Source organism: Neomonachus schauinslandi, chromosome 11, assembly GCF_002201575.2.
Source record: "Neomonachus schauinslandi chromosome 11, ASM220157v2, whole genome shotgun sequence".
NCBI classification, from domain to species: Eukaryota; Metazoa; Chordata; class Mammalia; order Carnivora; family Phocidae; genus Neomonachus; species Neomonachus schauinslandi.
In genome coordinates this window covers 93,656,785-93,678,909 of record NC_058413.1, presented here as the reverse complement: position 1 = coordinate 93,678,909, position 22,125 = coordinate 93,656,785, and the positions used below count along the sequence as shown (strand labels likewise).

General features: G+C 48.4%; 1 protein-coding gene across 1 annotated transcript in view; it reads left to right on the top strand.

The window, feature by feature from the left end:
- The window catches only part of SORL1 (sortilin related receptor 1), a 148,640-nt gene that overhangs the window by 114,455 nt on the left and 12,060 nt on the right, over positions 1-22,125 (top strand). The window contains exons 28-41 of the mRNA XM_021696254.1: positions 335-466; positions 1,381-1,512; positions 2,124-2,258; positions 3,110-3,265; positions 7,828-7,977; positions 10,394-10,525; positions 11,416-11,542; positions 11,714-11,883; positions 13,069-13,181; positions 13,421-13,525; positions 14,327-14,399; positions 16,989-17,071; positions 18,315-18,411; positions 20,925-21,109. Of these exons, the coding sequence (XP_021551929.1) occupies positions 335-466; positions 1,381-1,512; positions 2,124-2,258; positions 3,110-3,265; positions 7,828-7,977; positions 10,394-10,525; positions 11,416-11,542; positions 11,714-11,883; positions 13,069-13,181; positions 13,421-13,525; positions 14,327-14,399; positions 16,989-17,071; positions 18,315-18,411; positions 20,925-21,109 (1,790 nt within the window). The remainder of the gene's footprint in view (positions 1-334; positions 467-1,380; positions 1,513-2,123; positions 2,259-3,109; positions 3,266-7,827; positions 7,978-10,393; positions 10,526-11,415; positions 11,543-11,713; positions 11,884-13,068; positions 13,182-13,420; positions 13,526-14,326; positions 14,400-16,988; positions 17,072-18,314; positions 18,412-20,924; positions 21,110-22,125) is intronic.

The window sequence follows — 22,125 nt, the reverse complement described above, 5'->3', positions numbered from 1 at the left end:
TAGAGAGCCAGGATTCTGTGCCTAATGATTAAGATCGTGAGCTTGGACGGCAGACACCGAAGTCTAGATGTCAGTTTTGGCTGGCTCCCCCTTCATTCGCTGGGTACTCTGGGCAAAATACTCAATGCTGCCATCCCCTCTGTTCTCCTGTGACAACCAGGCAGTAAAATCTCTCATAACCTTGTCTCGAGGGTAAGTTGCTGTAGCTCAGGGCTCGGCACACAGCAAGTGCCCAATAAGTGGGTCTTCCTGCTGTCTCCTGAGGGCACATCTGTACCCACACCCCCCAGTCCTGGGCACTCACAGCCTTCTCCCCACCCCGGACCCCTTTCAGAGCCCCTGTGCACACGCTTCATGGACTTCGTGTGCAAGAACCGCCAACAGTGCCTGTTCCACTCCATGGTGTGCGACGGAATTGTCCAGTGCCGTGACGGTTCCGATGAGGACGCGGAGTTCGCAGGATGCTGTGAGTTGGGGGGGGGGGGGCGGGGGGGCAGGGGCGAGTCCCTGGAGACACTGCAAAGGGCTGGGCCGCTCTGGTTCACGGGTCTTGCTTGAGGGTCCAGTCTGGCCCTTTCTGAGAAAGACTGACCTTTGTTGCTTCAGAAGTACTGCTCTTTGGTGGTTGGTGTCTGTATCAGTGGAAGGTGTGGGAGGACCGGGGTCTTGGCCCAGAGAGCCCCTCTCCGACCGGCCTTTCCCGCACACCCGTCCCTCTGTAGCCCTTGCCTGGTGCCAGGGGTCTTCCCAGCACGAGTCACCGCTTTGCACGCAATGCATTTATTGGACTGCCTGTCTCTGCTAGCTGGAGTGTGGGCTTCACAAGAGCAGGGCCTTTGTCTCGTGCACTGCCCTAGCCCCGCTCCTAAAACTGGGCCCTGCCTGTGGTAGCGACTCGTGCTGGTCTGCTTGGCCGCCATTACTAGAGACCGCAGCCTGGGTGGCTAAAACAGCAAAATGCATTTTCTTACAGTTCTGGAGACCACAAGCTTGAGGTCAAGATCTCGGGTCGAGTTGGTTCTTCTGCAGTCCCCGTCCTTGACTTGCTGATGGCTGCCTTCTTTCTCCCTCAGTGTCCCCTCTGTGCCTGTCTGTGTCTTGCTTTCCTTTTCTTTCCAGTCCTATTAGATGAGGGTCCACCCTAATGACCTCATTGTCACTTAATCACCTCTTTAAAGACCCTGTTTCCAAATATAGTCACCTTCTGAGCTACTGGGGGTTAGGCCTTCAATTGGCTTTTGCCATCAAGGAGCCCGGTAGCCAGCCTATCTCTTGGTGGAGGACAGTTTGCTCTTTCTTCTCGTTTCCAAGCAGTGTCCCACTTTGAGCTCTTCAGTATGGCAGTAACCTGGAATTTATGGATGCTTGTTCCTTATCTAGCCCAAGACCCCGAGTTCCACAAGGTTTGTGATGAGTTCAGTTTCCAGTGCCAGAACGGAGTGTGCGTCAGCTTGATCTGGAAATGCGACGGCATGGATGATTGCGGTGACTACTCGGATGAAGCCAACTGCGGTAAGAGCTTGGACCTTCAGCCTCTCGTCCCTAACCTCCGGTCACAGTGCTGCCTGTGGTTAAGGAGGCCGTTCTCAGCCCACTCCCATGCAGGCTCTGCCTTCTCCTTCCTCAGCGCTGGTTCCTGCCAGCTCTCGAATCTCTGTAAGGAATCGAGTCTTGAAGTGGCAGCCTGCCCCCAGTCGGTGTTGGGGAATGTTTGTTCTGGTTCCTTTTCTTTCCCCAGTCGGGAAGTTCGCGTGATGTCTAAGAAATACAGTAGAGGATTTACGGTAAATCTTTTGGAGAGTGCTTCCCTCTCCTCTCCTGAAGGTTACAGATTCCACAACTTTATAGAGTCGTTGTCACTGTTGGGTCAGAGTCAGTAATTATATCATTCCTTTGGTAAAGCATCAAAATGAAAATTTGGCTATTATTTGTAAGATCCAGAAGCGTGGCTCAGAGAAGCATGAGCTGGGATCCAGGAAGATGGGGCTTGGGTCCAAGAAGCCACCTTACCTGTATCTGGTAGGATTGTGCAGGCTGCCTGGGGACTTGGGCCTTGAGGAGGCCGTGTCTGTCTGGTTGGTGTGTATGTTCACACTGACCGATGGTGTGGTTCATCTCCCCAGAAAACCCCACAGAAGCCCCGAACTGCTCCCGCTACTTCCAGTTCCAGTGTGAGAATGGCCACTGCATCCCCAACAGGTGGAAATGTGACGGGGAGAACGACTGTGGCGACTGGTCTGATGAGAGGGACTGCGGAGGTGAGGGTCCTGGGTCAGCCCGTCACCAGGACACACCAGCACATGGCCCCCTTTCTGCACAGAATTGAAGTTGGTTTTGTCGCTGCCGGGCCTATTCAGTGATATTTGGGGCGCAACTGTCTGAGTTCTTTTCTACCCCCTCCCACTTTAGAAGCAGCGTGGTTGGTTTCTCCTGTTTTGAGGGCCATATTGTGCAGGCCACAGTGAGCGCTCTGGAGCCTGGCAACTCCAGGCATGGCCCTGCGGACCAGCAGCATCCACATCTGCCTGGAGCTTGTGCGAAATGCAGGGTCTCCGACCCCCAGCCCAGGCCTCCCTTCTGAGTCAGACTCTGCATCGTAACAAGATCTCTAGGTGATAGGGGTGCCATGTCGTATCCGAGGAGCACTGGTGTAGGATGCGTGCTCGTTACTTTCCTTTTTGGGGTTCTCCTCTCTGAACTGGGTCTCAGGGCAGCTGCAGTGGAATTGTAACCAGCATAGTGTGTAGACTCAGTGGGAGTTCTCCATCCACCCTCGCATTCTGAGTCACCTTCCTTCCATCAGCCTGCAAAAGCACTGAGCCCCTGTTGAGCCCCTGCAAAAGCAAACTCATTCAGATATTAGCACAGATCAGATAATAGGGGTTAGGTGAATCTGCTCCAGAAAAGGGAAGAGGTTGCGGTCTGTTCTGATACCCCATTATAAATGATTGTTAGATGAGCTGCGATCAGAACCGTGCCTCACGCTGGCCTCCCTGGGCTGGGGCAGCTCAAACGGGGACATCCACGCTAAGTCTGGGGACACATTTTGGTCTGGGATCAAGCGTCTTGTAACACTGTGGGCGTTCTTGCTTGCTTGTGTTTTGCTCAGATTCACATGTCCTCCCATCCCCCACTCCCGGGCCCTCTACGTGTCTGCCCAATTACTACCGCTGCAGCAGTGGGGCGTGCGTGATGGACAGCTGGGTGTGCGATGGGTACCGGGATTGTGCAGATGGCTCGGATGAAGAAGCCTGCCCCCCGCCCGGTGAGTGCTGGCCCTGCGCCTCCTGTGGCACCTGCCTTCGTGGAACGGACCTTCTGGGGGTACGCCCTGGGCACAGAGTGGCCCGGCTCAGTGCCCCCTGCCTTCTGGGACCCTGTGCTCGTGGCCGGGGCTGCTTCTCACCTCCAGAGCACTCAAGAGCTGGAGGGTCTCCTCTCCTCCAAGCGCCTTCTCATCTTCCTGCACGAAAAGGCCAGCCGCCCGGCTTCCCACCTGGGCTGCGGTTGGGCCCCCTTTGCTTCCTTCTCCACAGGAAATTACAATGGCAATTACAGGGGAAGTGTTTGCCTGTGTGTTAAACTCACGGGGTGCTGGCTAGCTGGCGCCCATCCTGCTAAAGGAGGGTAAGCACTGCCATCTAGTGGCCGGACCCAGACGGGCATCCGAAGGCATGGGCAGTAACCGTGTTGCGGGAGGTGGGAGTCAACCCTGAGACCCTTAACTGTAGGTAGAACAGAGGTAAGGGTGCTGTGTCCTTTCCTGAGCGGGATTCTATTTCAGACTCGGTTAAAGTAAGAGAATAGACCGTTGTTTTCTATGCTTTGCAAATCCTTTTCCTAGCAAACTTCTAGATCAGCAGTCATTTTCCTTCTTTAAAACTAAATCGTCCCAGTGCTTCACTGTTTGAAAGCATCAGTGGTTTTCTCTTGTCCCGAGGATAGATCCTAACCCTTGAGTCCTATTTTCAAGGTCCTTCCTTACCTGCCATTACTTTGCATGTCTGCCAAGCCGAGCTCCTCATCCTCTCTGAACAGACCTGCTTCTTCTCTGTTGATACTCCTTCAGCAGAGTTTCTGCCTTACCAGAGACCTCTGTCCTCCTCGACCTTGCCCTCCCACTTCCCCCTCTCTGAAACCCACTGTCCATCGCAGCAGACAGAAGCATGGTTTTTGTAGCTAGAAGAGACCTTGATATGTCACCAGAGTTTATCAATGTACGGAACAGAGACCACCTGTAATGGAATCACTTGGGAGCGTTTGTAAGAACTACAGAATTAGGATTTCTGCATGGAGCTCAGGAGCTCCCCACGTGACTGCTGGGTTCACTGAAGTTTGAGATTCCTGCTTGGAGCAAGTGCACCGTTACCTTCCCTTGCAAGCCCACCACCACGGAGCGTTCACGGAGTCCTGTAATCGGCACGAATCTTTTTTCCAGTCTCATACTTACCTGTTGTCCTTTAGATTCTTCACTACGATCTGCCATGCACTGCTTTCTGGTCATCTCATGCATGGGCATCTTTCTTTTCCAAGCGATTATACGGACCTCATGTTTTGGGATCATGCCACATACTACTTTGAATCCCCCCTGTGCTTATTCCAATAATAGGCAGATAGCATCCTGGAAATGCTTCTCAAATTAAAACAAATTGTAAAATTTTTTGTTATCTCTGTCCTTGGCCCCCAAGACCCACCTATCTGTTTAATGATTCGATTCTCCTCTCAAAATTGTCTTTTGGTTATTGAAACCTCTGAGCAGGTATTAATAGGCTCTAGCAAATTCTGCTTAATGCAGGGAGCGGATTCCTATTTCCATCTTTCCTTTAGCCTCTGTGATTTCTTTCGTATGTATGTCATCAGGGCGAATTTAATTGGGTCTTCTCCAGCTCTCGGATCTGGTTTTTGCACTGCAAGTCTCCTAACTGGTCTCTGGGCCTTGTGTCTCTCCCCTTTACAGTTTATCTTCCGAGAGGCTGCATATGGATGCATGATCATGCCTTCCCCGGTCTGGAACCTTCTGGTGGCCCCCTTAATGTCCACACATTAGTGTTGTGATGTGCCTTAGCTTGGCTTTCTAGCCTCATTTTTTACCGCTTTTCCCCGTGCACCATGTTTTAGCAGAGGGGTTCTAGGTGTAGGAGAGGCCCCTTTGAAAAATCCAGTTAAAACCATGGGATGTGCACAATATCCCCAAATTAGTAATTGGTTCTTGTTTCATTTGTTAGCTCAGGTTATTGTGTGCCGTCTGTTAGTGCTTCCCCCCCTCAGTTGCCTCTAGGGGTCACTTTCTGCAAGGTCACCGTATCAATGATTTCTCAGCCCCAGAGTTTCTCTTGGGGGTATCCCTTCTACCAGCCCGGATCCTCCTCTCTGGGCCCAGTGTTGTCCAGGCCTGCTGCACGCCCACCACCCCCGCCCTGCCCTCGGGCCTTCACTGCCCTCCTTGGGACTCCTTTTGCCTTTCTCTTGGTTTAGAGTCGCTGTTTCCTGGGTCTTGTGTCTTGCTTTTCTTGGTTTGCTCCCTTGTATTGTTGAAGTGCACCCTCCTGTAGTTTTGTCCAGTGACAAGGTGGTGCAGAGGCCAAGGACACAGAGAAGACAGCCTTCAACGTGTTTGTCTTCTGAGTTTGCTGCTTGGGGTTTGTGCTTGTCACTCTCTGTGCCTGGGCCACACGGGTCTCCCGGGATGTGGCTTCTCCATTCTAAGGACTTGTTTGACTTCTCTCATTTTGGAGATCCTGTTTTCTTTCTTTTTTTTTTTTTTTAAAGATTTTATTTATTTGACAGAGAGACACAGCGAGAGAGGGAACACAAGCAGGGGGAGTGGCAGAGGGAGAAGCAGGCTTCCCGCGGAGCAGGGAGCCCGATGTGGGGCCTGATCCCAGGACTCTGGGATCATGACCTGAGCCGAAGGTAGCCGCTTAACTGACTGAGCCACCCAGGCGCCCCGAGATCCTGTTTGCTATATTCCAGATTTCTCTCCCTCATTCTTCATTTCCCTCTCTCTCTTTTATCTCTCTCTCTTTTTTTTTAAGTTTAATCCCATTTTTTTTGTAGAGCACATTTTCCAGAAGGTTCCCTGGGAAACAGAACGTGGGAGGCATCGTTGAGGTCTTGCTTCTCTGAAAGTGTTTTTCTTCTGTCTTCATATGTGAGTGGTAGTTGTTGGTCTGGGTTTGGAATTCTTGGTTGTCAGTAATTCTTCAGAATTTTGAAGGGATTGCTCCTGTCACTGAGCAGCTCCTGGGAAATCCAAAGCCATTTTGATTGTGATCTTTTGCATGTCACGTGTTTTTACTCTCTGGAAGTGTGTAGGGTGTACCCTTTGGCTCCAGTGTTTTGAAATTTCACAACGCTGTGCTTTTGATCTGGGTCCCTTTCCATCCAGTGTGGTGGATGGACACTGATAGCCTCTTTCATTCCGAAAACTTAGGTATTTGAGTTTGGGGAATTTTTCTTGAATTATTCCATTAATCTTTTCTGTTTTCTCTTTCTTCCTGAAACTCTTGTCATTCATACATTAGATCTACTGATGTGATCCTGTCACCTTTCTATTTTTTAATTGATCTCCCCCCTTTTTTCCCCCCTCTATTTTCTGGAAGATTCAGCTCTACCAGCTCTGCTCCTGAGTTTTCCATTACAGTTACCTTTGAAATTTCTTGTACTCTTCCTTTTGCATGGCATCCTGTCCTTTTTTCATGCAGAAATAGATATTCTTATGTTCTGAGCATATTGAGGATATTTATGTTTGAGGTTTTATTCTTACAGAGTCTCTCTTTCCTCCAAATGTTCTTTTTTTGCAGGGGAGGGGTCTGTACTCGCTTCTGTCTTTCATGTCAAAGGTTTTTCCCCAAATAATCCTGGGTTGCTTACTTGTGTTTAAGGGTGGGGACAAAAATGCAAGAGATTCTGCACACAGGTAGGCTTGTCAGCTTTGAGTTTCATGGTGGGGCTGTTTGGTGGGGAACTTTTGATCTGGGTTGCTTGAGAATTTGTTCCCGAGGTTGGTCGATTTCCCTTGAGATTTTTACAATCTCTTGCCTAGGGAATAAAGGTGTTCCTGCCAGGGCTTATGAGGATGGGGACCAGGGTCCTCGCGTTCAGCAATCTGAGGGTTTAACCCCCTCTCTTCAGTATGGCATTCTTGCTCTTCACTAGGCCCTTCTAACCAGCCCTTTTTACCCTCCACGTAACAATCCTCCAGGCTTCTGGGGGGGGTGACGTCCAGGGTTGCATGGGGCTGGTAGGGGCAGGGCACGTAGGGAATCTTGCTGCTGCTCAAACATTCTTCGGTCTCTTCCCTTACTGCCTTTATTCCTCTTCTCTGTTCACAGATACCATTTTTCAGCTTTTTGAAGATTCTGTGATGTTGATCTTGTGGGTTCTTTGCTTTCTGCAGTGACAATTTAGGATGGGCTACAGCCTTCTCTGGTCCCCTGAGTCACTTACCGCTGTCTGTGTTCCAGCTTCCAAGATTAGATGGCTGTGTCCTGTTGATCTGTCTTCCCTATCCAGAGCTTACATTTGTCTCCAGGCCCCTGTTGTCATTCCAAATGCACCATAATTTCCTGAATTTCCTACCAGGTTGAGTTGGTTGCTCTTGCTGACCAGCTCCCTCAGTACTCAAAAAGTGAATTTTCAGTCATGATCCCAGGGTCCTGGGATCGAGCCCCGCATCGGGTTCCCTGCTTGGCAGGAGACCTGCTTCTCCCTCTCCCTCTCCCACTCTCCCTGCTTGTGTTCCCTCTCTTGCTGTGTCTCTCTCTGTCAAATAAATAAAATCTTTAAAAAAAAAAAAAAGTGAATTTTCAAAACTTTTTCTTCCAGCAAATGTCACGGCTGTCTCCATTCCCACTCACCACGGGCACTGTGACCGATTTGAATTTGAGTGTCGCCAGCCAAAGAAGTGTATCCCCAACTGGAAGCGCTGTGACGGCCACCAAGATTGCCAGGACGGCCAGGACGAGGCCAACTGTCGTGAGTAGTCTCAGAGGAATTCACCACTCGGGAGGATTTCTGGAGAGCAGGAGACCTCATTACTCCTGCTTCATTTCTCATAATAACCTTGCGATTTTGGGATTATCTCCATTTTAGAGATAGGAGAATCAGCTTCAGAGATCACCTTGTCAGTACCAGACTGGGATATTTATTTAGTTTTTTGTTGTTGTTGTTTTGTTTTTGTTTTTTTGCGCAAGGTTGTGACCTTTTCATCATGCCACTTTCAAAGTTCTTATAGTGGAATACTCTGAAATAACAGAGGGAAACGAGGGATAGGGTAAAATTCAAATGGATCTTTGGGACATCAAGATAACAGGGCAGATTGATCCCATACTGCCCAAAATCATAATAGGAACATTTCAGCCAAATAAGTAACTGCACAGTAAGATGAACATTGAAAATAATTAACAGAGGAAATGAAATAGGACCTTCCTCCTGGGTGAGATTAATTCATTAATTGGCATTCTTTAAATAAGTTTCTTTTACCTGTTCCAAATCAGCCTTATTCATAAGGATGTTGTCTGGTTAAGGGTCTTAAAATCAAGATGTGCTCTATTTCCAATCTTCCTCAATCCATTAATCTGAGAGCCCTATCAAAAAAGGAAATGAGATTAACATGACAAGATTCTTCTTGGAGAAACTGGCCCCTGAAGGCTGCCACATTCTCTTCCAAGTGCCAATTAATCATCTGTTTAATTATCAGCTTAAGGATTTTCAGAGATTAATAACAACCGTATTCTCTATTTCTTTTTTTTTTTTTTAAGATTTTATTTGACAGAGAGATAGCGAGAACAGGAACATAAACGGGGGGAGTGGGAGAGGGAGAAGCAGGCTTCCTGCCGAGCAAGGAGCCTGATGTGGGACTCGATCCCAGGACCCTGGGATTATGACCTGAGCCGAAGGCAGACGCTTAACAACTGACCCACCCGGGCGCCCCCCGTATTCTCTATTTCTAAAACCTATGTTTTCCCACTTTAAAAAACGTTGAGACATGTTTCATAAAGAAACCTCAAACACCCACCAGCTTTACGACTCACCTGTTGTTTGGATATATTTTACCACATGGAATAATTCTGGGAGGGGGATCTTGGTATTTTCTAAAACAATGCCCTTCATAGAGTTTCTCCTAGACTATTCTGCATGACATGACCCCTGTCGATCATTCTGTTACTGTTTCTCTTTTCATGTTTCTTTGTAGTTTTTAATCACTATCTAAAACCACAGAGTGATTTGCTTACTTTTTTGCTGTTTCTCTCAATAGAAAGTAAGCTCTGTGAGGGTAGGTCCTTTGTTGTACACATCACCATATTCTTAGCATCTTGAATAGTACCTGATTCATGGTAGGCCCTCCATGAATATTCACTGGTTCTGTAGATGGTTGGGAAGATGGGTGGATGGATAGATGGAGGGGTAGATGGATGGGTGGATGAGTGGATGAATGGATGGGTAGATGGATAAATGAAGGGGTAGATGGATGGATGGATGGGTGTCTAGATGGGTGGGTGGGTGGATACTGGGTGGCTGGTTGAACTGGATGGGTAAGTGGGTGAATGGGTGGTTAGGTGGATGGATAGATAGAAGGATGAATTCCATCTTGGGTTTCTTATACTAGTGGGTCTCCAACGTTTTCTAAATTCTCTAGTGCAGTTTTATTTATAACCAAGCCCCCCCTTCCAACCTCCCCAAGGCAAACCAGTTTCAGCTCAGCATGTCACAGAGCTCTATAATACAATGATTTTCCAGGAGATGGGGGATTGTAGTTTGTAAAAAGCCTCACATTTCCTTTCTTTCAATGACAATTACTATAATAGAGAGCTCTTTTTAAAAGTATATTTAATTGAAGTCTGTACATCCACACTAGCGACATGCACAGTCTTAATTCGTCATTCATGTGAGCACTCGCCGATTGAGGATAGTTGTTAAAACTTTCCACCCCACCCCAACCCCCTGTATCTTTTTGTCTCTAGGAACATAATTCTGGATCCATTATCCATTCCTGTTGACCGTGCTGATTCTCTCGTGAGAACATTATCCACTTTTTCTACCTGCATCTCAAAGTGTGGTTTTCAGAAGCAGATGCGGTGTCTCAGAGAGAAAACAAGATTCCTTGTTCTCATTCTAGAACAGAAGTTTTGAACCCTGGCCAATTCCAGTGACTCACTGTGGAGCCTGTAAATTATTGCACTCACTCTAGATCGTTTGACCCCAAAGCTCTTCCTCTTCCGGGAGGCAGATTCCTGTTGTTCATGTCAGATAAGGAGGCATCCCAGTGCCACCGTGGGGGTTATTAGTCCTTGTTCCAGAGGCGTGTTTTGAATCAGAAGCTAATTAGCGCAGACCACTTTTCCTAAACACGATCTGCTGTTAGCACAACGTGCCCTCCCCTGTGTTGCAGCCACACACAGCACCTTGACCTGCATGAGCAGGGAGTTCAAGTGTGAGGACGGTGAGGCGTGCATCGTGCTCTCGGAGCGCTGTGATGGCTTCCTGGACTGCTCGGACGAGAGCGACGAGAGGGCCTGCAGCGGTGAGTGCCAGCCCTTGGGCCCTGGGCTCAGCCTCCACCCGCCGCGGGCACTCTGCCGGGAGCCTTGTGAGCCTTTCCTCAGCCTGAAGGGGAAACCGCCTTTTGCCCGGTTTTGGAGCGCCCGGTGGAGGGAGGCTTGTCCCGCCTCGTGCGGGTGCACCATGCTCCCAGAGCCTCAGGCTTCATGGCGGGGTGGATGCAGTCCTTCTGTCTGGAGCGCCTTTAGTAATTGTCCTAGTCTTTTTGGGCTGCCATTAACAGAACATCACAGCCTGAAGGGCTTCTAAACAACAGAAACTTACTTCTCTCAGTTCTGGAGGCTGGAAGCCCGGATCAGAGCACCAGCAGATGCCACGTCTGGTGAGGGCCCGCTTCCCGGTTCATAGACGGCCGTCTTCCCTGTGTCCTCACATGATGGAAGGGGTGAGGGAGCTCTCTGGGGTCGCTCATCTCATCTCCTGAGGACTCCATCCTTAGGACCTGATCACCTCCCAACAGCCCCGCTTCCTGATCCCATCACGTTGGGGATTGGGTTTCAGCATATGAATTTGGAGGGACACACACATTCGGTCTGTTGCAGTAACGGATCCTGCTAGGACATTGTCCCTGGACCTGTAGAATTCTCTCTTGAGAAACAGGCTTACCTCCGTGTAGACAAGGAGGCGAAATGCAAGGAAAATACCGTGACTGGAAATTTAGGAGACCCTAGGCAAGGTCATATAGGAAGGCTTGAACTCTTTTTTTTCTGTGATGTCTTAAGAGGCTGGCCGTGGCCTGACAATCTAGATCCTGGTAGGTCTGCTTAAACATCAAGGGACCTCTTGGGTCCTTTGAAACACAAGGATTTGTGAGATACCACTTTCTTTCCCTTTCCCCCTTCATCTCTCTAGATGAACTAACTGTATACAAAGTACAGAATCTTCAGTGGACGGCCGACTTCTCTGGGGACGTAACGTTGACCTGGACGCGGCCCAAGAAAATGCCCTCTGCTGGTTGTGTCTATAACGTCTACTACAGGTGGGTCCCATCTTTGCCGTGAGAGAAGAAAACAGTGTTCTCACCAGCACTGGACGTTCTGCAAACTCTTGTGGTGTACACAGAGCAGAGCGGCTCTTCATTAGCCGAGCCCAGCGTCCTCTGCGACCCCACACTGCTCTGATGTGACCATATCTTTCTTCTTCTGGCCAGGGTGGTCGGAGAGGGCATCTGGAAGACCGTGGAGACACACAGCAATAAAACCAACACCATATTAAAAGTCTTGAAGCCAGACACCACGTATCAGGTCAAAGTGCAGGTCCAGTGTCTCAGCAAAGTGCACAACACCAACGACTTCGTGACTCTGCGGACACCAGAAGGACGTAAGTATTCTAGTTTCCGTTTATGGTGTGTCCAAGACCTACTGTGGGATTTGCAGAGAGTTTCCCAAGGACACTCAGGAGTGTGGGAACCTAATGACATGGGCCGCATATATACAGAAGATTTGTGGCAAAGCTTGATGGTCCTGCCTGAGCTGTTGAGCACGTATTCTCCTTATTAGGTCACGTGGTGTTTTGCTACCTTCGGAAGTTAACTTCAGATCGTGCCCAACACGGCCGCCTTTTGCGTAGCTTCTCTAGCTCCTGTCTCTACCTTCAATCTCCTAGTACTCGGTATTTGTGAGATAATCATTGTTAAAATATGAGGCGTGTCAGGAGTACTAAGGCTCCGTTTTCAAGAGATTTACCGGAACTCACATGTCCTAGAGAATTCCCTGCTTCCTCGCCTCTCACGGTAGCTGACGTCAGGTGACTCCATGCTTATTCCAGTGATCTTCGTCCCCAGGGTCTTGTGAACTTTGCGTTTGTGAGGGCCCGTGCTTACATTTGGGTTACGGTTGGAGACCTCTGTATGAACTCCTGTTGATCTTGATGTACGTTCAGATGCTCACGTATAAAATAGTTACAGATACGTGTCCACAGGCAGGCTGGTATCACATAAATATCATAATCACATAAATCACATAAATTGCTCTGTCAGCTGGGAAGGCCCAGACAGATGACACTTCCATAGCAGTGAGCACACCTGTCACTAAGATCGAGGCTTCTGTGCCATTCTTCATAAAAAGGAACCAGGGCTCCTTGAAGCTCCTTGAAACTCCTTGGTTGCTTCCAGCACAAGGGCAGGATAGCTACAGGGGGAGCCTGGAGAAAGCACGGAGGTGTGAAGCACAGCAAAACTCACTGACACCTGTGTGTTATGATTTTGTTAACACTTGTTTAGTAGAGCCCAGGGGTGTCAGACGGTCATCCAAGGCCTGCAAGGGAGAATTGAAATAGTTTCCGGAGGAAGTACACAGCACACCCCATGTGACCCTGAGGCAGGGTGTGGGCAGGCTGCGGGCAGGGTGCAGGCAGGTTGCGGGCATACAAGCCTACAGCCTTTATTGGTGGATAGGTCCCAGTGCTGGCTCTGGATTCTTTCTAGTCTTTGTTTCAATCTCAGGAAAGTTCCTCTCCTTTACCAGTATGCAGATGGGTTTTAACCCTGAGCTGACTCTTTTCTAGTGCCAGACGCCCCTCAAAATCTCCAGCTGTCACTCCACAGGGAAGAGGAAGGTGTGATTGTGGCCCACTGGTTTCCTCCCACCCACACCCATGGCCTCATCCGAGAGTACATTGTAAGTAACTTCTAGGAGCGGCGCGCCTTGTGTGTCTCTGTGAATAGATTTCTGGGTCTGCCAGAGCAGAAACGTGTTCTGAATGGCTAGGTCTTGATTTGATGTAGCTGGGTAAATCGTGTTCCACCCATTAGAACACTTGGCATCTCACCTCCCTCTCTCTCCCTGCCTCCTTGTAAGGTATCAGGATGTCCCAGACCATTGGTTACCTTACTAATAATTTCTTCTTTTCACTTTAGGTGGAATACAGCAGGAGTGGTTCCAAGATGTGGGCCTCCCAGAGGGCTGCTAGTAACTTTACTGAAATAAAGAATTTACTGGTCAACGCTCCATATACTGTCAGAGTGAGTATCAGCCCCCATTTCAGCCATCTGGGCAGTCTCAGAACACAAGAACTCCGTGCTTACCTTTATGAGATACTTACTAGTAGTCTGCTAAAAGCCTAACCCCTTGCTCTGGGAGGTCATCATCACTGCAGTCTCTTAAACCAGTGCCACAGAGAACTTGAAATCAGATTTCCCTCAGATAACCAAGAATTTATGGTAATGCAGCTTTACCTGCTTTTAACCCAGATTTTCTGCTAGCGTTCCAGCTGCTTTACTCTTGCACTTGCCACGTTTCTGCTTCTCCTTAGCTGCAGGGTGTTGCAGAGCTATGGTAAGCGGCATTTAGAAGCCCCTATCGTAGGGATCTTAGGCAACATGCTATCAATACCTTTAGCAGAAAAGAGACCGATTTTGTGCAGAACATGTTTGTTGGGACCATTAACTGTGCACCCAGACTCCCTGACACCGATGATTTTCTCAGTCCCCTTTTTCATATACACGTATGTTTATGTCTGTATGGACCCACAGGTGCACATATGCCCCGTCCCCCACCCTATAGAAGAACCTGAGACCTGTCAATCAACAGAAATCCATCATGCCTGCACTGTCACAGCTCCCTTTGCCCAGATCCCACCTGTTTTCTCCTCCCCCCCGCCCCCCGTTGTTGCAGTTGCTGGGGCCTCTGCGTGTCTGGGATCCCCCTGCATAGACTATTTTCCACCCTCACTGCCAGAGTCTCGGCCCCGTAGCTCCTTCGGAACCCTCACTGTATGGCACATTGCCTTTATTTTATACTAATTCACACTCTGATTTGACAAGGTGGCTGCAGTGACAAGCCGTGGAGTAGGAAACTGGAGCGATTCTAAATCCATTACCACCGTCAAAGGAAAAGGTAAATGATCCCAACATTTGCAGATTGAGAGAAGATAGAAACCCTTTGGAAATGACTTTCAGCATGACTGGGAGACGGAGAAGCATAGATGAGAAAACTTCACACGACTTCCTTCCCCCCTGCCAACATGCACGCATCTCCAGGGGTTTCCGTAGTGCTTTAGATACGGAGTTTCTCTGGGGGCTGTCGAAGGCACTTCTCCCCCCAGAGCCACGCAGTTCTTATGGTGCAGACATACAAAGGGATTTCCAGAGGCCGTCATGCCCAGCTCTTGTGCTCACGTGCGATATCCAAAATAAAAGGACTCGTTCCTTCTCGCAGCAGATACGGATGATTTTGTACGTGTCCGTGGATGGCGTTTGTAAGAGCGCCATGCTGACACTTGTAACTTCCCCAGTGGCACTGACAAACGATGCCGAGGTGGTAGTTTCTAGTGCTTTGTATACATCGGCCCATCTCATCGAACCCTTAGCACCCTCCAAACAAAATCTGTAAGAACAGATGAGGAACTAGAAAGCAGTTAAGTCACTTCCTGCACAGTCAGTAAACGGCAGAGAGCTGGGATAGGAGCCTGATCCTCCCGACTCCAAAGCCTGTATCTCTAACTGCCAGGCTGCCCTGCCTGCCCTGGGCTGAGATGCCTGCTCCCATGCACCGTCCTGCTGGCATGTGTGCCTTGCGAGGGCCGGGGTCCCGTCTGGTTTCCTCCGCTCTCTCACTGGTGTCGAGGAGGAAGCCGGTGACAAAGGCGTGAATTAAAGCAATTAAAAGGAAGGCTTCTGGCACACTTGGGGAGACCAACTATGGCTCCTGTTCCCCAGTGGTTTCCAGAACTTAGCCTTGGCACCTGTGGCTTTCGTTTCTGGACAGGAGTGTTCTCATGGAGTGTGGTTGGAGGGTTTTACCTTAACCTGAGCCTGCGAGAGATGGGCTGTAGGTTACGGAGAGTCACTGTAAAATTTGGGCTCATTGAGATCAGGGCAGGAGGCCAGCTGATCTTTGTAACAGGGTGCTTGGCGGTAATTAGAAAAAGCGTATCGAGTGCACACTCGCCTAGAGTTTTGATGGGTTTGTCATTTCCCTCTACAAAATCGATCAAAACATACGTACTGAAAAGAAGGGACACTGGAAGGTCAGCAATAAGACACGTACACGTACCTTGAATTCCCTGAGCACAAATCACACCTGCCTTGGAAAGTCTCTTACAGTTCTTTCGTCTGATTTTGATGGTGAGCCTCAGCTCTTCATACAGGTGTTGGTTAGGACCCATACAGGAGGCCACGGTGTGTGGAGTCAGAAAGTACGAGTTGTGGTCTGTCTGTGAGGCTGTGTCACCATGATGTCATGCAGAGGACACACGCAGCAATGGTGTCCGCCAGAGCACCACGTTCATGAGCGGATGCGGGGGATTAATAATGAGAAGAAGCAACCATGTATTGAGCGCTTATGTACTAAGCACCGTGCTTATTGTTTTATGTGAATCGATCTCCCTTAATCCTTACCAGTCCTATAAGTATTCTTGTGCTCATTTTGTAGCTAAGGAGACTGGCTTTGGGAAGGATTGTGACCTATATCCCCAGTCACCACGGTTATACCTCAGGTTGGCTTTATGGCAGCATCTGCACTATTTTGCTCAGAGTTGGTGACCTGAAACTCCTAATATCCTTTTTACTTCCTCACACCCACTCTTATTACATGGTTGATCATCTGGAGGGACTCCTCTAGATTTTGGTTTATCTCTTTGGCCACCAAATCTTACCCACTTCTTCGAGTGTCTCTTGCCTTGCCTATATAAGAAGGCGACGTGCTAAACAGCCCAGTATACAAGTTGTCATTTAAATACTGTCTTCCGATAGCAGTTATCCTACTGAGCCCTTTGGATTATGGCTGGCAGAGCATGGTCCGCCATCTTACGGGCAGACCTTCTGAATGGTAAGCACCATGCTCTCATCACTTGAATGGAGAGGGGTCTTTTCTCTCTGCCCCTTTCATCGTGCCCATGCCAATGACTTACCAGCTCCTTAGTCTGTCATAGGTAAGACTTAATTGGAAACGGAAAGAAAGGGAACGTTGGTTGAGTTAACATTAGTACGAAGATAAGTAACTTGAACCGTTGTCTAAGTGTCCAAATGGGAATTTGAACTCAAGTTTGCCAGATTCCAGAGGCCACGTTCTTTCCATTTTGCCACACGGGTATTTACAATGTATGCCCTCCGATTTATCGTGCCCTCAACCTTCGAGGAGGACGTGAGGCCTCTGGGACTTGGTTAGTGCCAGGAGAGGTGGTGCCCACTGGAATGCATGCACTTTTCAGAAGCAGGCTGCGCTGGGCTGTTTGGGGGCATTTACATCATGGAACTTTTCTGCTCGACCCAGTTGCCAGGATAGCTGATGGAGCCAAGATAGTTGTGTGATCCACCCTCAGCTTTAGGACAATGGCAGTAAAAGAGACAAGTGAGAACAGCCAAAGACCTGCCCTTTCCTCCTGCACTAAAAAATCGCTTTGTTGAGTTGAAAGCTGTGAAGTCCTGCCTTCCTCACTTTTCATCACGTGGTTTCTCTTTTTGAATTCCTTTTTTTTGTTTTTAGTGATCCCACCACCAGATATCCACATCGACAGCTACAGTGAGAATTCTCTGAGCTTCACCCTGACCATGGAGAGTGACATCAAGGTAACATTGGGATTTCAAACTGGCAGTTGGGTGGGGCTCTTCTTGTGATGGAACCGCTGTGGCCTGGGACAGTACGAGGAAGAAGAGTGAATGACTCGGTCCAGTAAAACCAAAATACCAGGACTAGGTTGATTCCTTCCCCCATGAAGAACAACTTGAGTCCTTCTCATGTAATTATTCTGCCTCAGCCTGGTGCCTTTTTTTTTTTTTTTTTTTTTAAGCCATATAATTAAATGGTTCACAGCTACAGTGCAAATAAAGAGTTGGTGTTAACAGAATATGTATGCCCTGTAATTTTCAGCTTTATTGGATTTCCTGGTGCGAAGCACTAAGGCAGAGGTTCCCACAGTGAGAGAGAGAGAGTCAGATACCTTAGAAACATATCTACTTACAGCCACTATGCATCCTCCCCTTCTGGCTCCACCACCCCTTCCGTGCGGCCCATCTGCAGGGCCCGTTCCACCATAAGCCTCTGTGTGCCTGTGGTTTTCCAAGTTGAGATTCACCTTCCATAATGTTCTTTCTTTCTTATCAGTTTTTCCTCACATCCTCCCTGTCTGTGAAGCTGTGGTGGGACAAACAGCCTTCGGATCCCTCGTGCCACTTACTGAGCCACAATTTGGTGGCCTGACCTTGGCTTCAGAGACCGTTGCTGCAAGGGATGGCCTTTCCATGAACCCTGTCTATATAGTCTTTGCTCTTGAAAGCATTTTGATTTTTTTGTTGTCGCCCCATATTTAAAGATCTTCAGATCAAATCCTTTTATGAGCTCAGGACTTAGAAAAGGTAATGTTTCCTGAGGCCTGGGTCTGTTTGCTCCTGTTAAGACCGTGGGAGCTAAGCAGGCCCCTTTCGTATTGACCTCTTGGCCTTGACTGCAAGGGTCACCTGAGCTAAGATGTATCCTTCATTACCATAATGTAATTCTCTTTAAAGTTGTTCCTCTTTCTGCCTTTATGAATTGGCCCTTGTCCTTTTATTCTGCACCAGTTTTTTTGTTTGTTTGTTTCATCACATCTGTAGTGTATATTACAGTCTCATGTTTGTTTTTTAGAAGTAGGTGCCATATAACTAAATATTCAATGATAGCACACAGGGAACCTGTCTAAAGATCAAAAGAAACAACCCGTCCATTTTAAGAAAGGAGATGCCTAAAGGAACAAGAGCAAAGGGGTCCCTTCTGCGTTTGCTATGCTCCCTGGCTGTGTGCTGTTCCCCTAACATGTTTCTTGGTTCCTGGCAGGTGAATGGCTATGTGGTGAACCTTTTCTGGGCATTTGACACCCACAAGCAAGAGAAGAGAACTTTGAACTTCCGGGGGAGCATCTTGTCACACAAAGGTAACACCTTGGAGCTAGTCGGTGTGTGAGCAGGGAGGAGTAGGGAGATCGAGACCTCCTGGTGGCAGAGCTTGTGTGGGGGCTGCCTGGAAGAGGGGCTTTTCTCTGGCTGCCATTCTGGGTGAGCAGATTAAAGAGACTGTGAATGACTCCTGCCTCCGGGGGCGGGTCCACTTGGTGACTCCTCAGCCTCCTTCTCTAGCTCATTGGCCCTTAATGGAAGTCGGGGGCTTAAAAGAGGAGAAACTAGAAAGAAGCCAGATTAACCCTATACCAATTATTTTTGGGGTCCAAAAAAAAGTTCCGAGAGTGAGATGCCTGCCCCTCCTTTCTGGCGTGGTTTGCTCCTCCTTTGCTAATACCAGGTACACAGGACATGGGGCAGAGTTGCTCTTCAGTGCACATTTGTTGAGCGAATGGACAAACAAGCTGAGCTAAGGGAGGAGGGAAGGTAGTGTCCCAGTCCTTCTTGTATCTGTGTACCTGCTGTGCATAGGCATTTACCTAGGTGTTGTGTGTGTACCATTTTATAGAACCCCCGTCATAATTCTATGGGATATGCTCATTTCACCGATGAGAACCCAACGTTGAGAGATAAAGTAATTCCCACAGAAGGCGACAGCGTCAGGATTGGAACCCACATCTTTCTAATTCCTGAGACTGTGATCTCATTGTCTCAAGGTCACACCAACAGAAATTGGCCAAATCAGGAGCGATATAGTCTTCTTAGCTGTTGCCGGAAATATATCAAGGGCTAGCTTGATGCGAGGCATCGTGCCAAACACTTTACAGGCTTTTTCTTTTTTAATCCCTGCAGTAGCAACTGCTCTTAAGTGCTGTTGTTTTTTTTTTAGTCTTATAAACAAGGAAGTGGACTCAGTTTAAATACAGTTGACCCTGAACAATTGGGGGTTAGAGGGCACTGATCCAGTAGAAAATCTGCATATAACTTTTGACTCCCAAAAAACTTTACTCACAGGCTACTGTTGACCAGAAGTCTTACTGATGACATAAACAGTCCATTAACACATATTTTGTATGCTGTATGTATTCTGTACTGTGTTCTTACAATAAAGTCAGCTAGAGAAAAGAAAATATTCATCTGTCTATCTGTCTATCTATTTATCTATTTATCTTTGAGGGGAGGAGGGTAAGGGGCAGAGGGAGAGGGAGAGATATTCTTAAGCAAACTCTGCTGAGTGCAGAGTCTGATGTGGGGCTTGATCCCACGACCCTGAGATCATGACCTGAGCTGAAACCCAAGAGTCAGAGGCTTAACCGACTGCGCCACCCAGGCGCCCCAAGAAGAAAATATTCTTAAGAAAATCATAAGGAAGAGAAAATACATTTACAGCACTGGACTGTAAAAAAAAAAAAAAAAAAAAAAACTTGAGTATAATAAACCACATAAGTGTAAACCTGTGTTGCTCAAGGCTAAACTGTAGTTTTGTATCCTGCCTTTTTCACTTAACATAAAATTGTAAGAATTTTCTAGTCTCATTAAATATTCTTGGAGACAGCTCTTAGTGGCTGCACAATAGTTCATGGAATGCACATTATTTAACCATTGCCCTGTCTCTGGACAGTGGGATTATGTATGTGACGTGTAACATGTCCCACAGATGTTTGCATGCTCTGATTCCATGGGATATGGATTGAAGGGCATGAAGAATTTCAAGATGTTTACCCAAGGCCAAATGGCTCTCTAGGAGTGTTGTCCCAATTTCTATCACCAGATGGTCAGCTTTTTAAGAAGCAACCCAATGCCCATGTACGTGTGTTATTTGCAGTAGTCATCAGTAAGTAATGCTGGGATGAATTTGTAAAATAATGAAAATCCTACAACATGTGGGACTCACTTAAATTGAGAGATTGCATTAAAAAATAGAGTGTCAGTGCACCCGGCTGGCTCAGTCGGAAGAGCAAGCAACTCTTGATCTCGGGTCATGAGTTCAAGCCCCACATTGGGTGTAGGGATTTTTTTTTTTAAAAAGGCTTAAAAAGGGCGCCTGGGTGGCTCAGATGGTTAAGCGTCTGCCTTCGGCTCAGGTCATGATCCCAGGGTCCTGGGATCGAGTCCCGCATCGGGCTCCCTGCTCCTTGGGAGCCTGCTTCTCCCTCTGCCTCTCTCTCTCTCTCTGTCTCTCATGAATAAATAAATAAAATCTTTAAAAAAAAAAAAAAAGGCTTAAAAAGTAGGGCATTGTATAGCAAAACATAATTCCTTTTTTTATTAAATTTTTACTTTTAATTCCAGTATAGTTAACAGTGTTTGTATTAGTTTCAGATGTACCCTCTAGTGATTCAGCGATTCTATACATTAGTCAGTGCTTGTCAAAGTAAGTGTGGTGTTAATCCCCTTCGTCCATTTCACCCCTCCCCAACCCACCTCCCCTCTGGTAAGTCAGTTTGTTCTCTGTAGTTAAGAGTCTGTTTCCTGGTTTGTCAAGACACAGATTCTTGACTGACGCCTCCAGCTCCCTCCTGGCATCTTCTTGTCCCTGTTTTCACAGTTGCCAATCTGACTGCTCATACGTCCTATGAGATTTCTGCCTGGGCCAAGACTGATTTAGGGGATAGTCCTCTGGCATTTGAGCATGTCACAACCAAAGGAGTCCGCCCACCTGCTCCTAGCCTCAAAGCCAAGGCCATCAATCAAACTGCAGTGGAATGTACCTGGACTGGCCCCAGGAATGTGGTAAGTCAGCCAGGATGACCCTTGCAGAGACAATCTGGACTCTCCCCTGATTCTAGGCCATGGGGCTTTCTCCTCTGTTACTGCAAACACAAACTATCCTCTTAGTCAGTTCTGTATTACCTTCTAGAGGCACCTGCCGTCCCTGTCCACACCTTGGCCTGGCATCTGAGAGAAAACACCCGTGGTCTTTGCTGTGGAACACACCATAAATGTGATGAGGGGGGCATGTTCCTATGCTTGGGATTCACCTGGTCTCACAGGCATGGTGACCCATTAGCAGCAGTGACAGGCCACTCCGTCTCTCCCCACCGATGTGATCCCCCACCCACAGGTTGCCTTCTTGGGCTGCTCCTCCCAGATGTGCCCCCCCCCCGCCACAACACGCTATATAGGTCCTTTTTTTGGTCATTATGTATGCATTTTGGTGCACTCTGATCAGATACGTGCTTTTTTGAATCTGCCTTTTATTTCCCACATTTCTCCAATGTAGAGAGAGTCTTCCCAAGGTTCTTGGCACATTTTCACCTCCCCTCTGGTAACGTCACCTCTAGGAAGCTCTCAGCTTTGCCCCAACTTCAGTCCACTGTGGACTCGGGTTGCTCACCCCCAGTCCTCCCTCCCCACCATGAGAACGGCCGCAGCCACTGTCCCTCTCTGGGGACCTGCCTGCACCCTGGCCTCCTTGGCGCATGGAGCCCTCTCCTGGCCCCTGGCCAGAGCCCTCCGGCCCACTCCCCAGCAGCTGCAGGCCTGTCCTTTGGAAGCCAGGCCTGCTTCTGAGCCTGGAGCCCCCACTCCCATCTTGTGCTTTCCGTGCCCTCGGTCCCCTAGTCCTGCTCCATTTGCTTTGCTTTCTCACTCCCTGGAGTCCCCTAATTCTTTCTTTCCACACTTGCTCCCTTCTCATCACCCCCTTGGGACTTCCGTTCCCCTTCCCTGTATGCTTCCCCCTGCGGCCCTGGCTGCTGAGCAGCTTAGAGAAAATGCACAGCTGTCTGGGACTCGGAAGTCCCTGT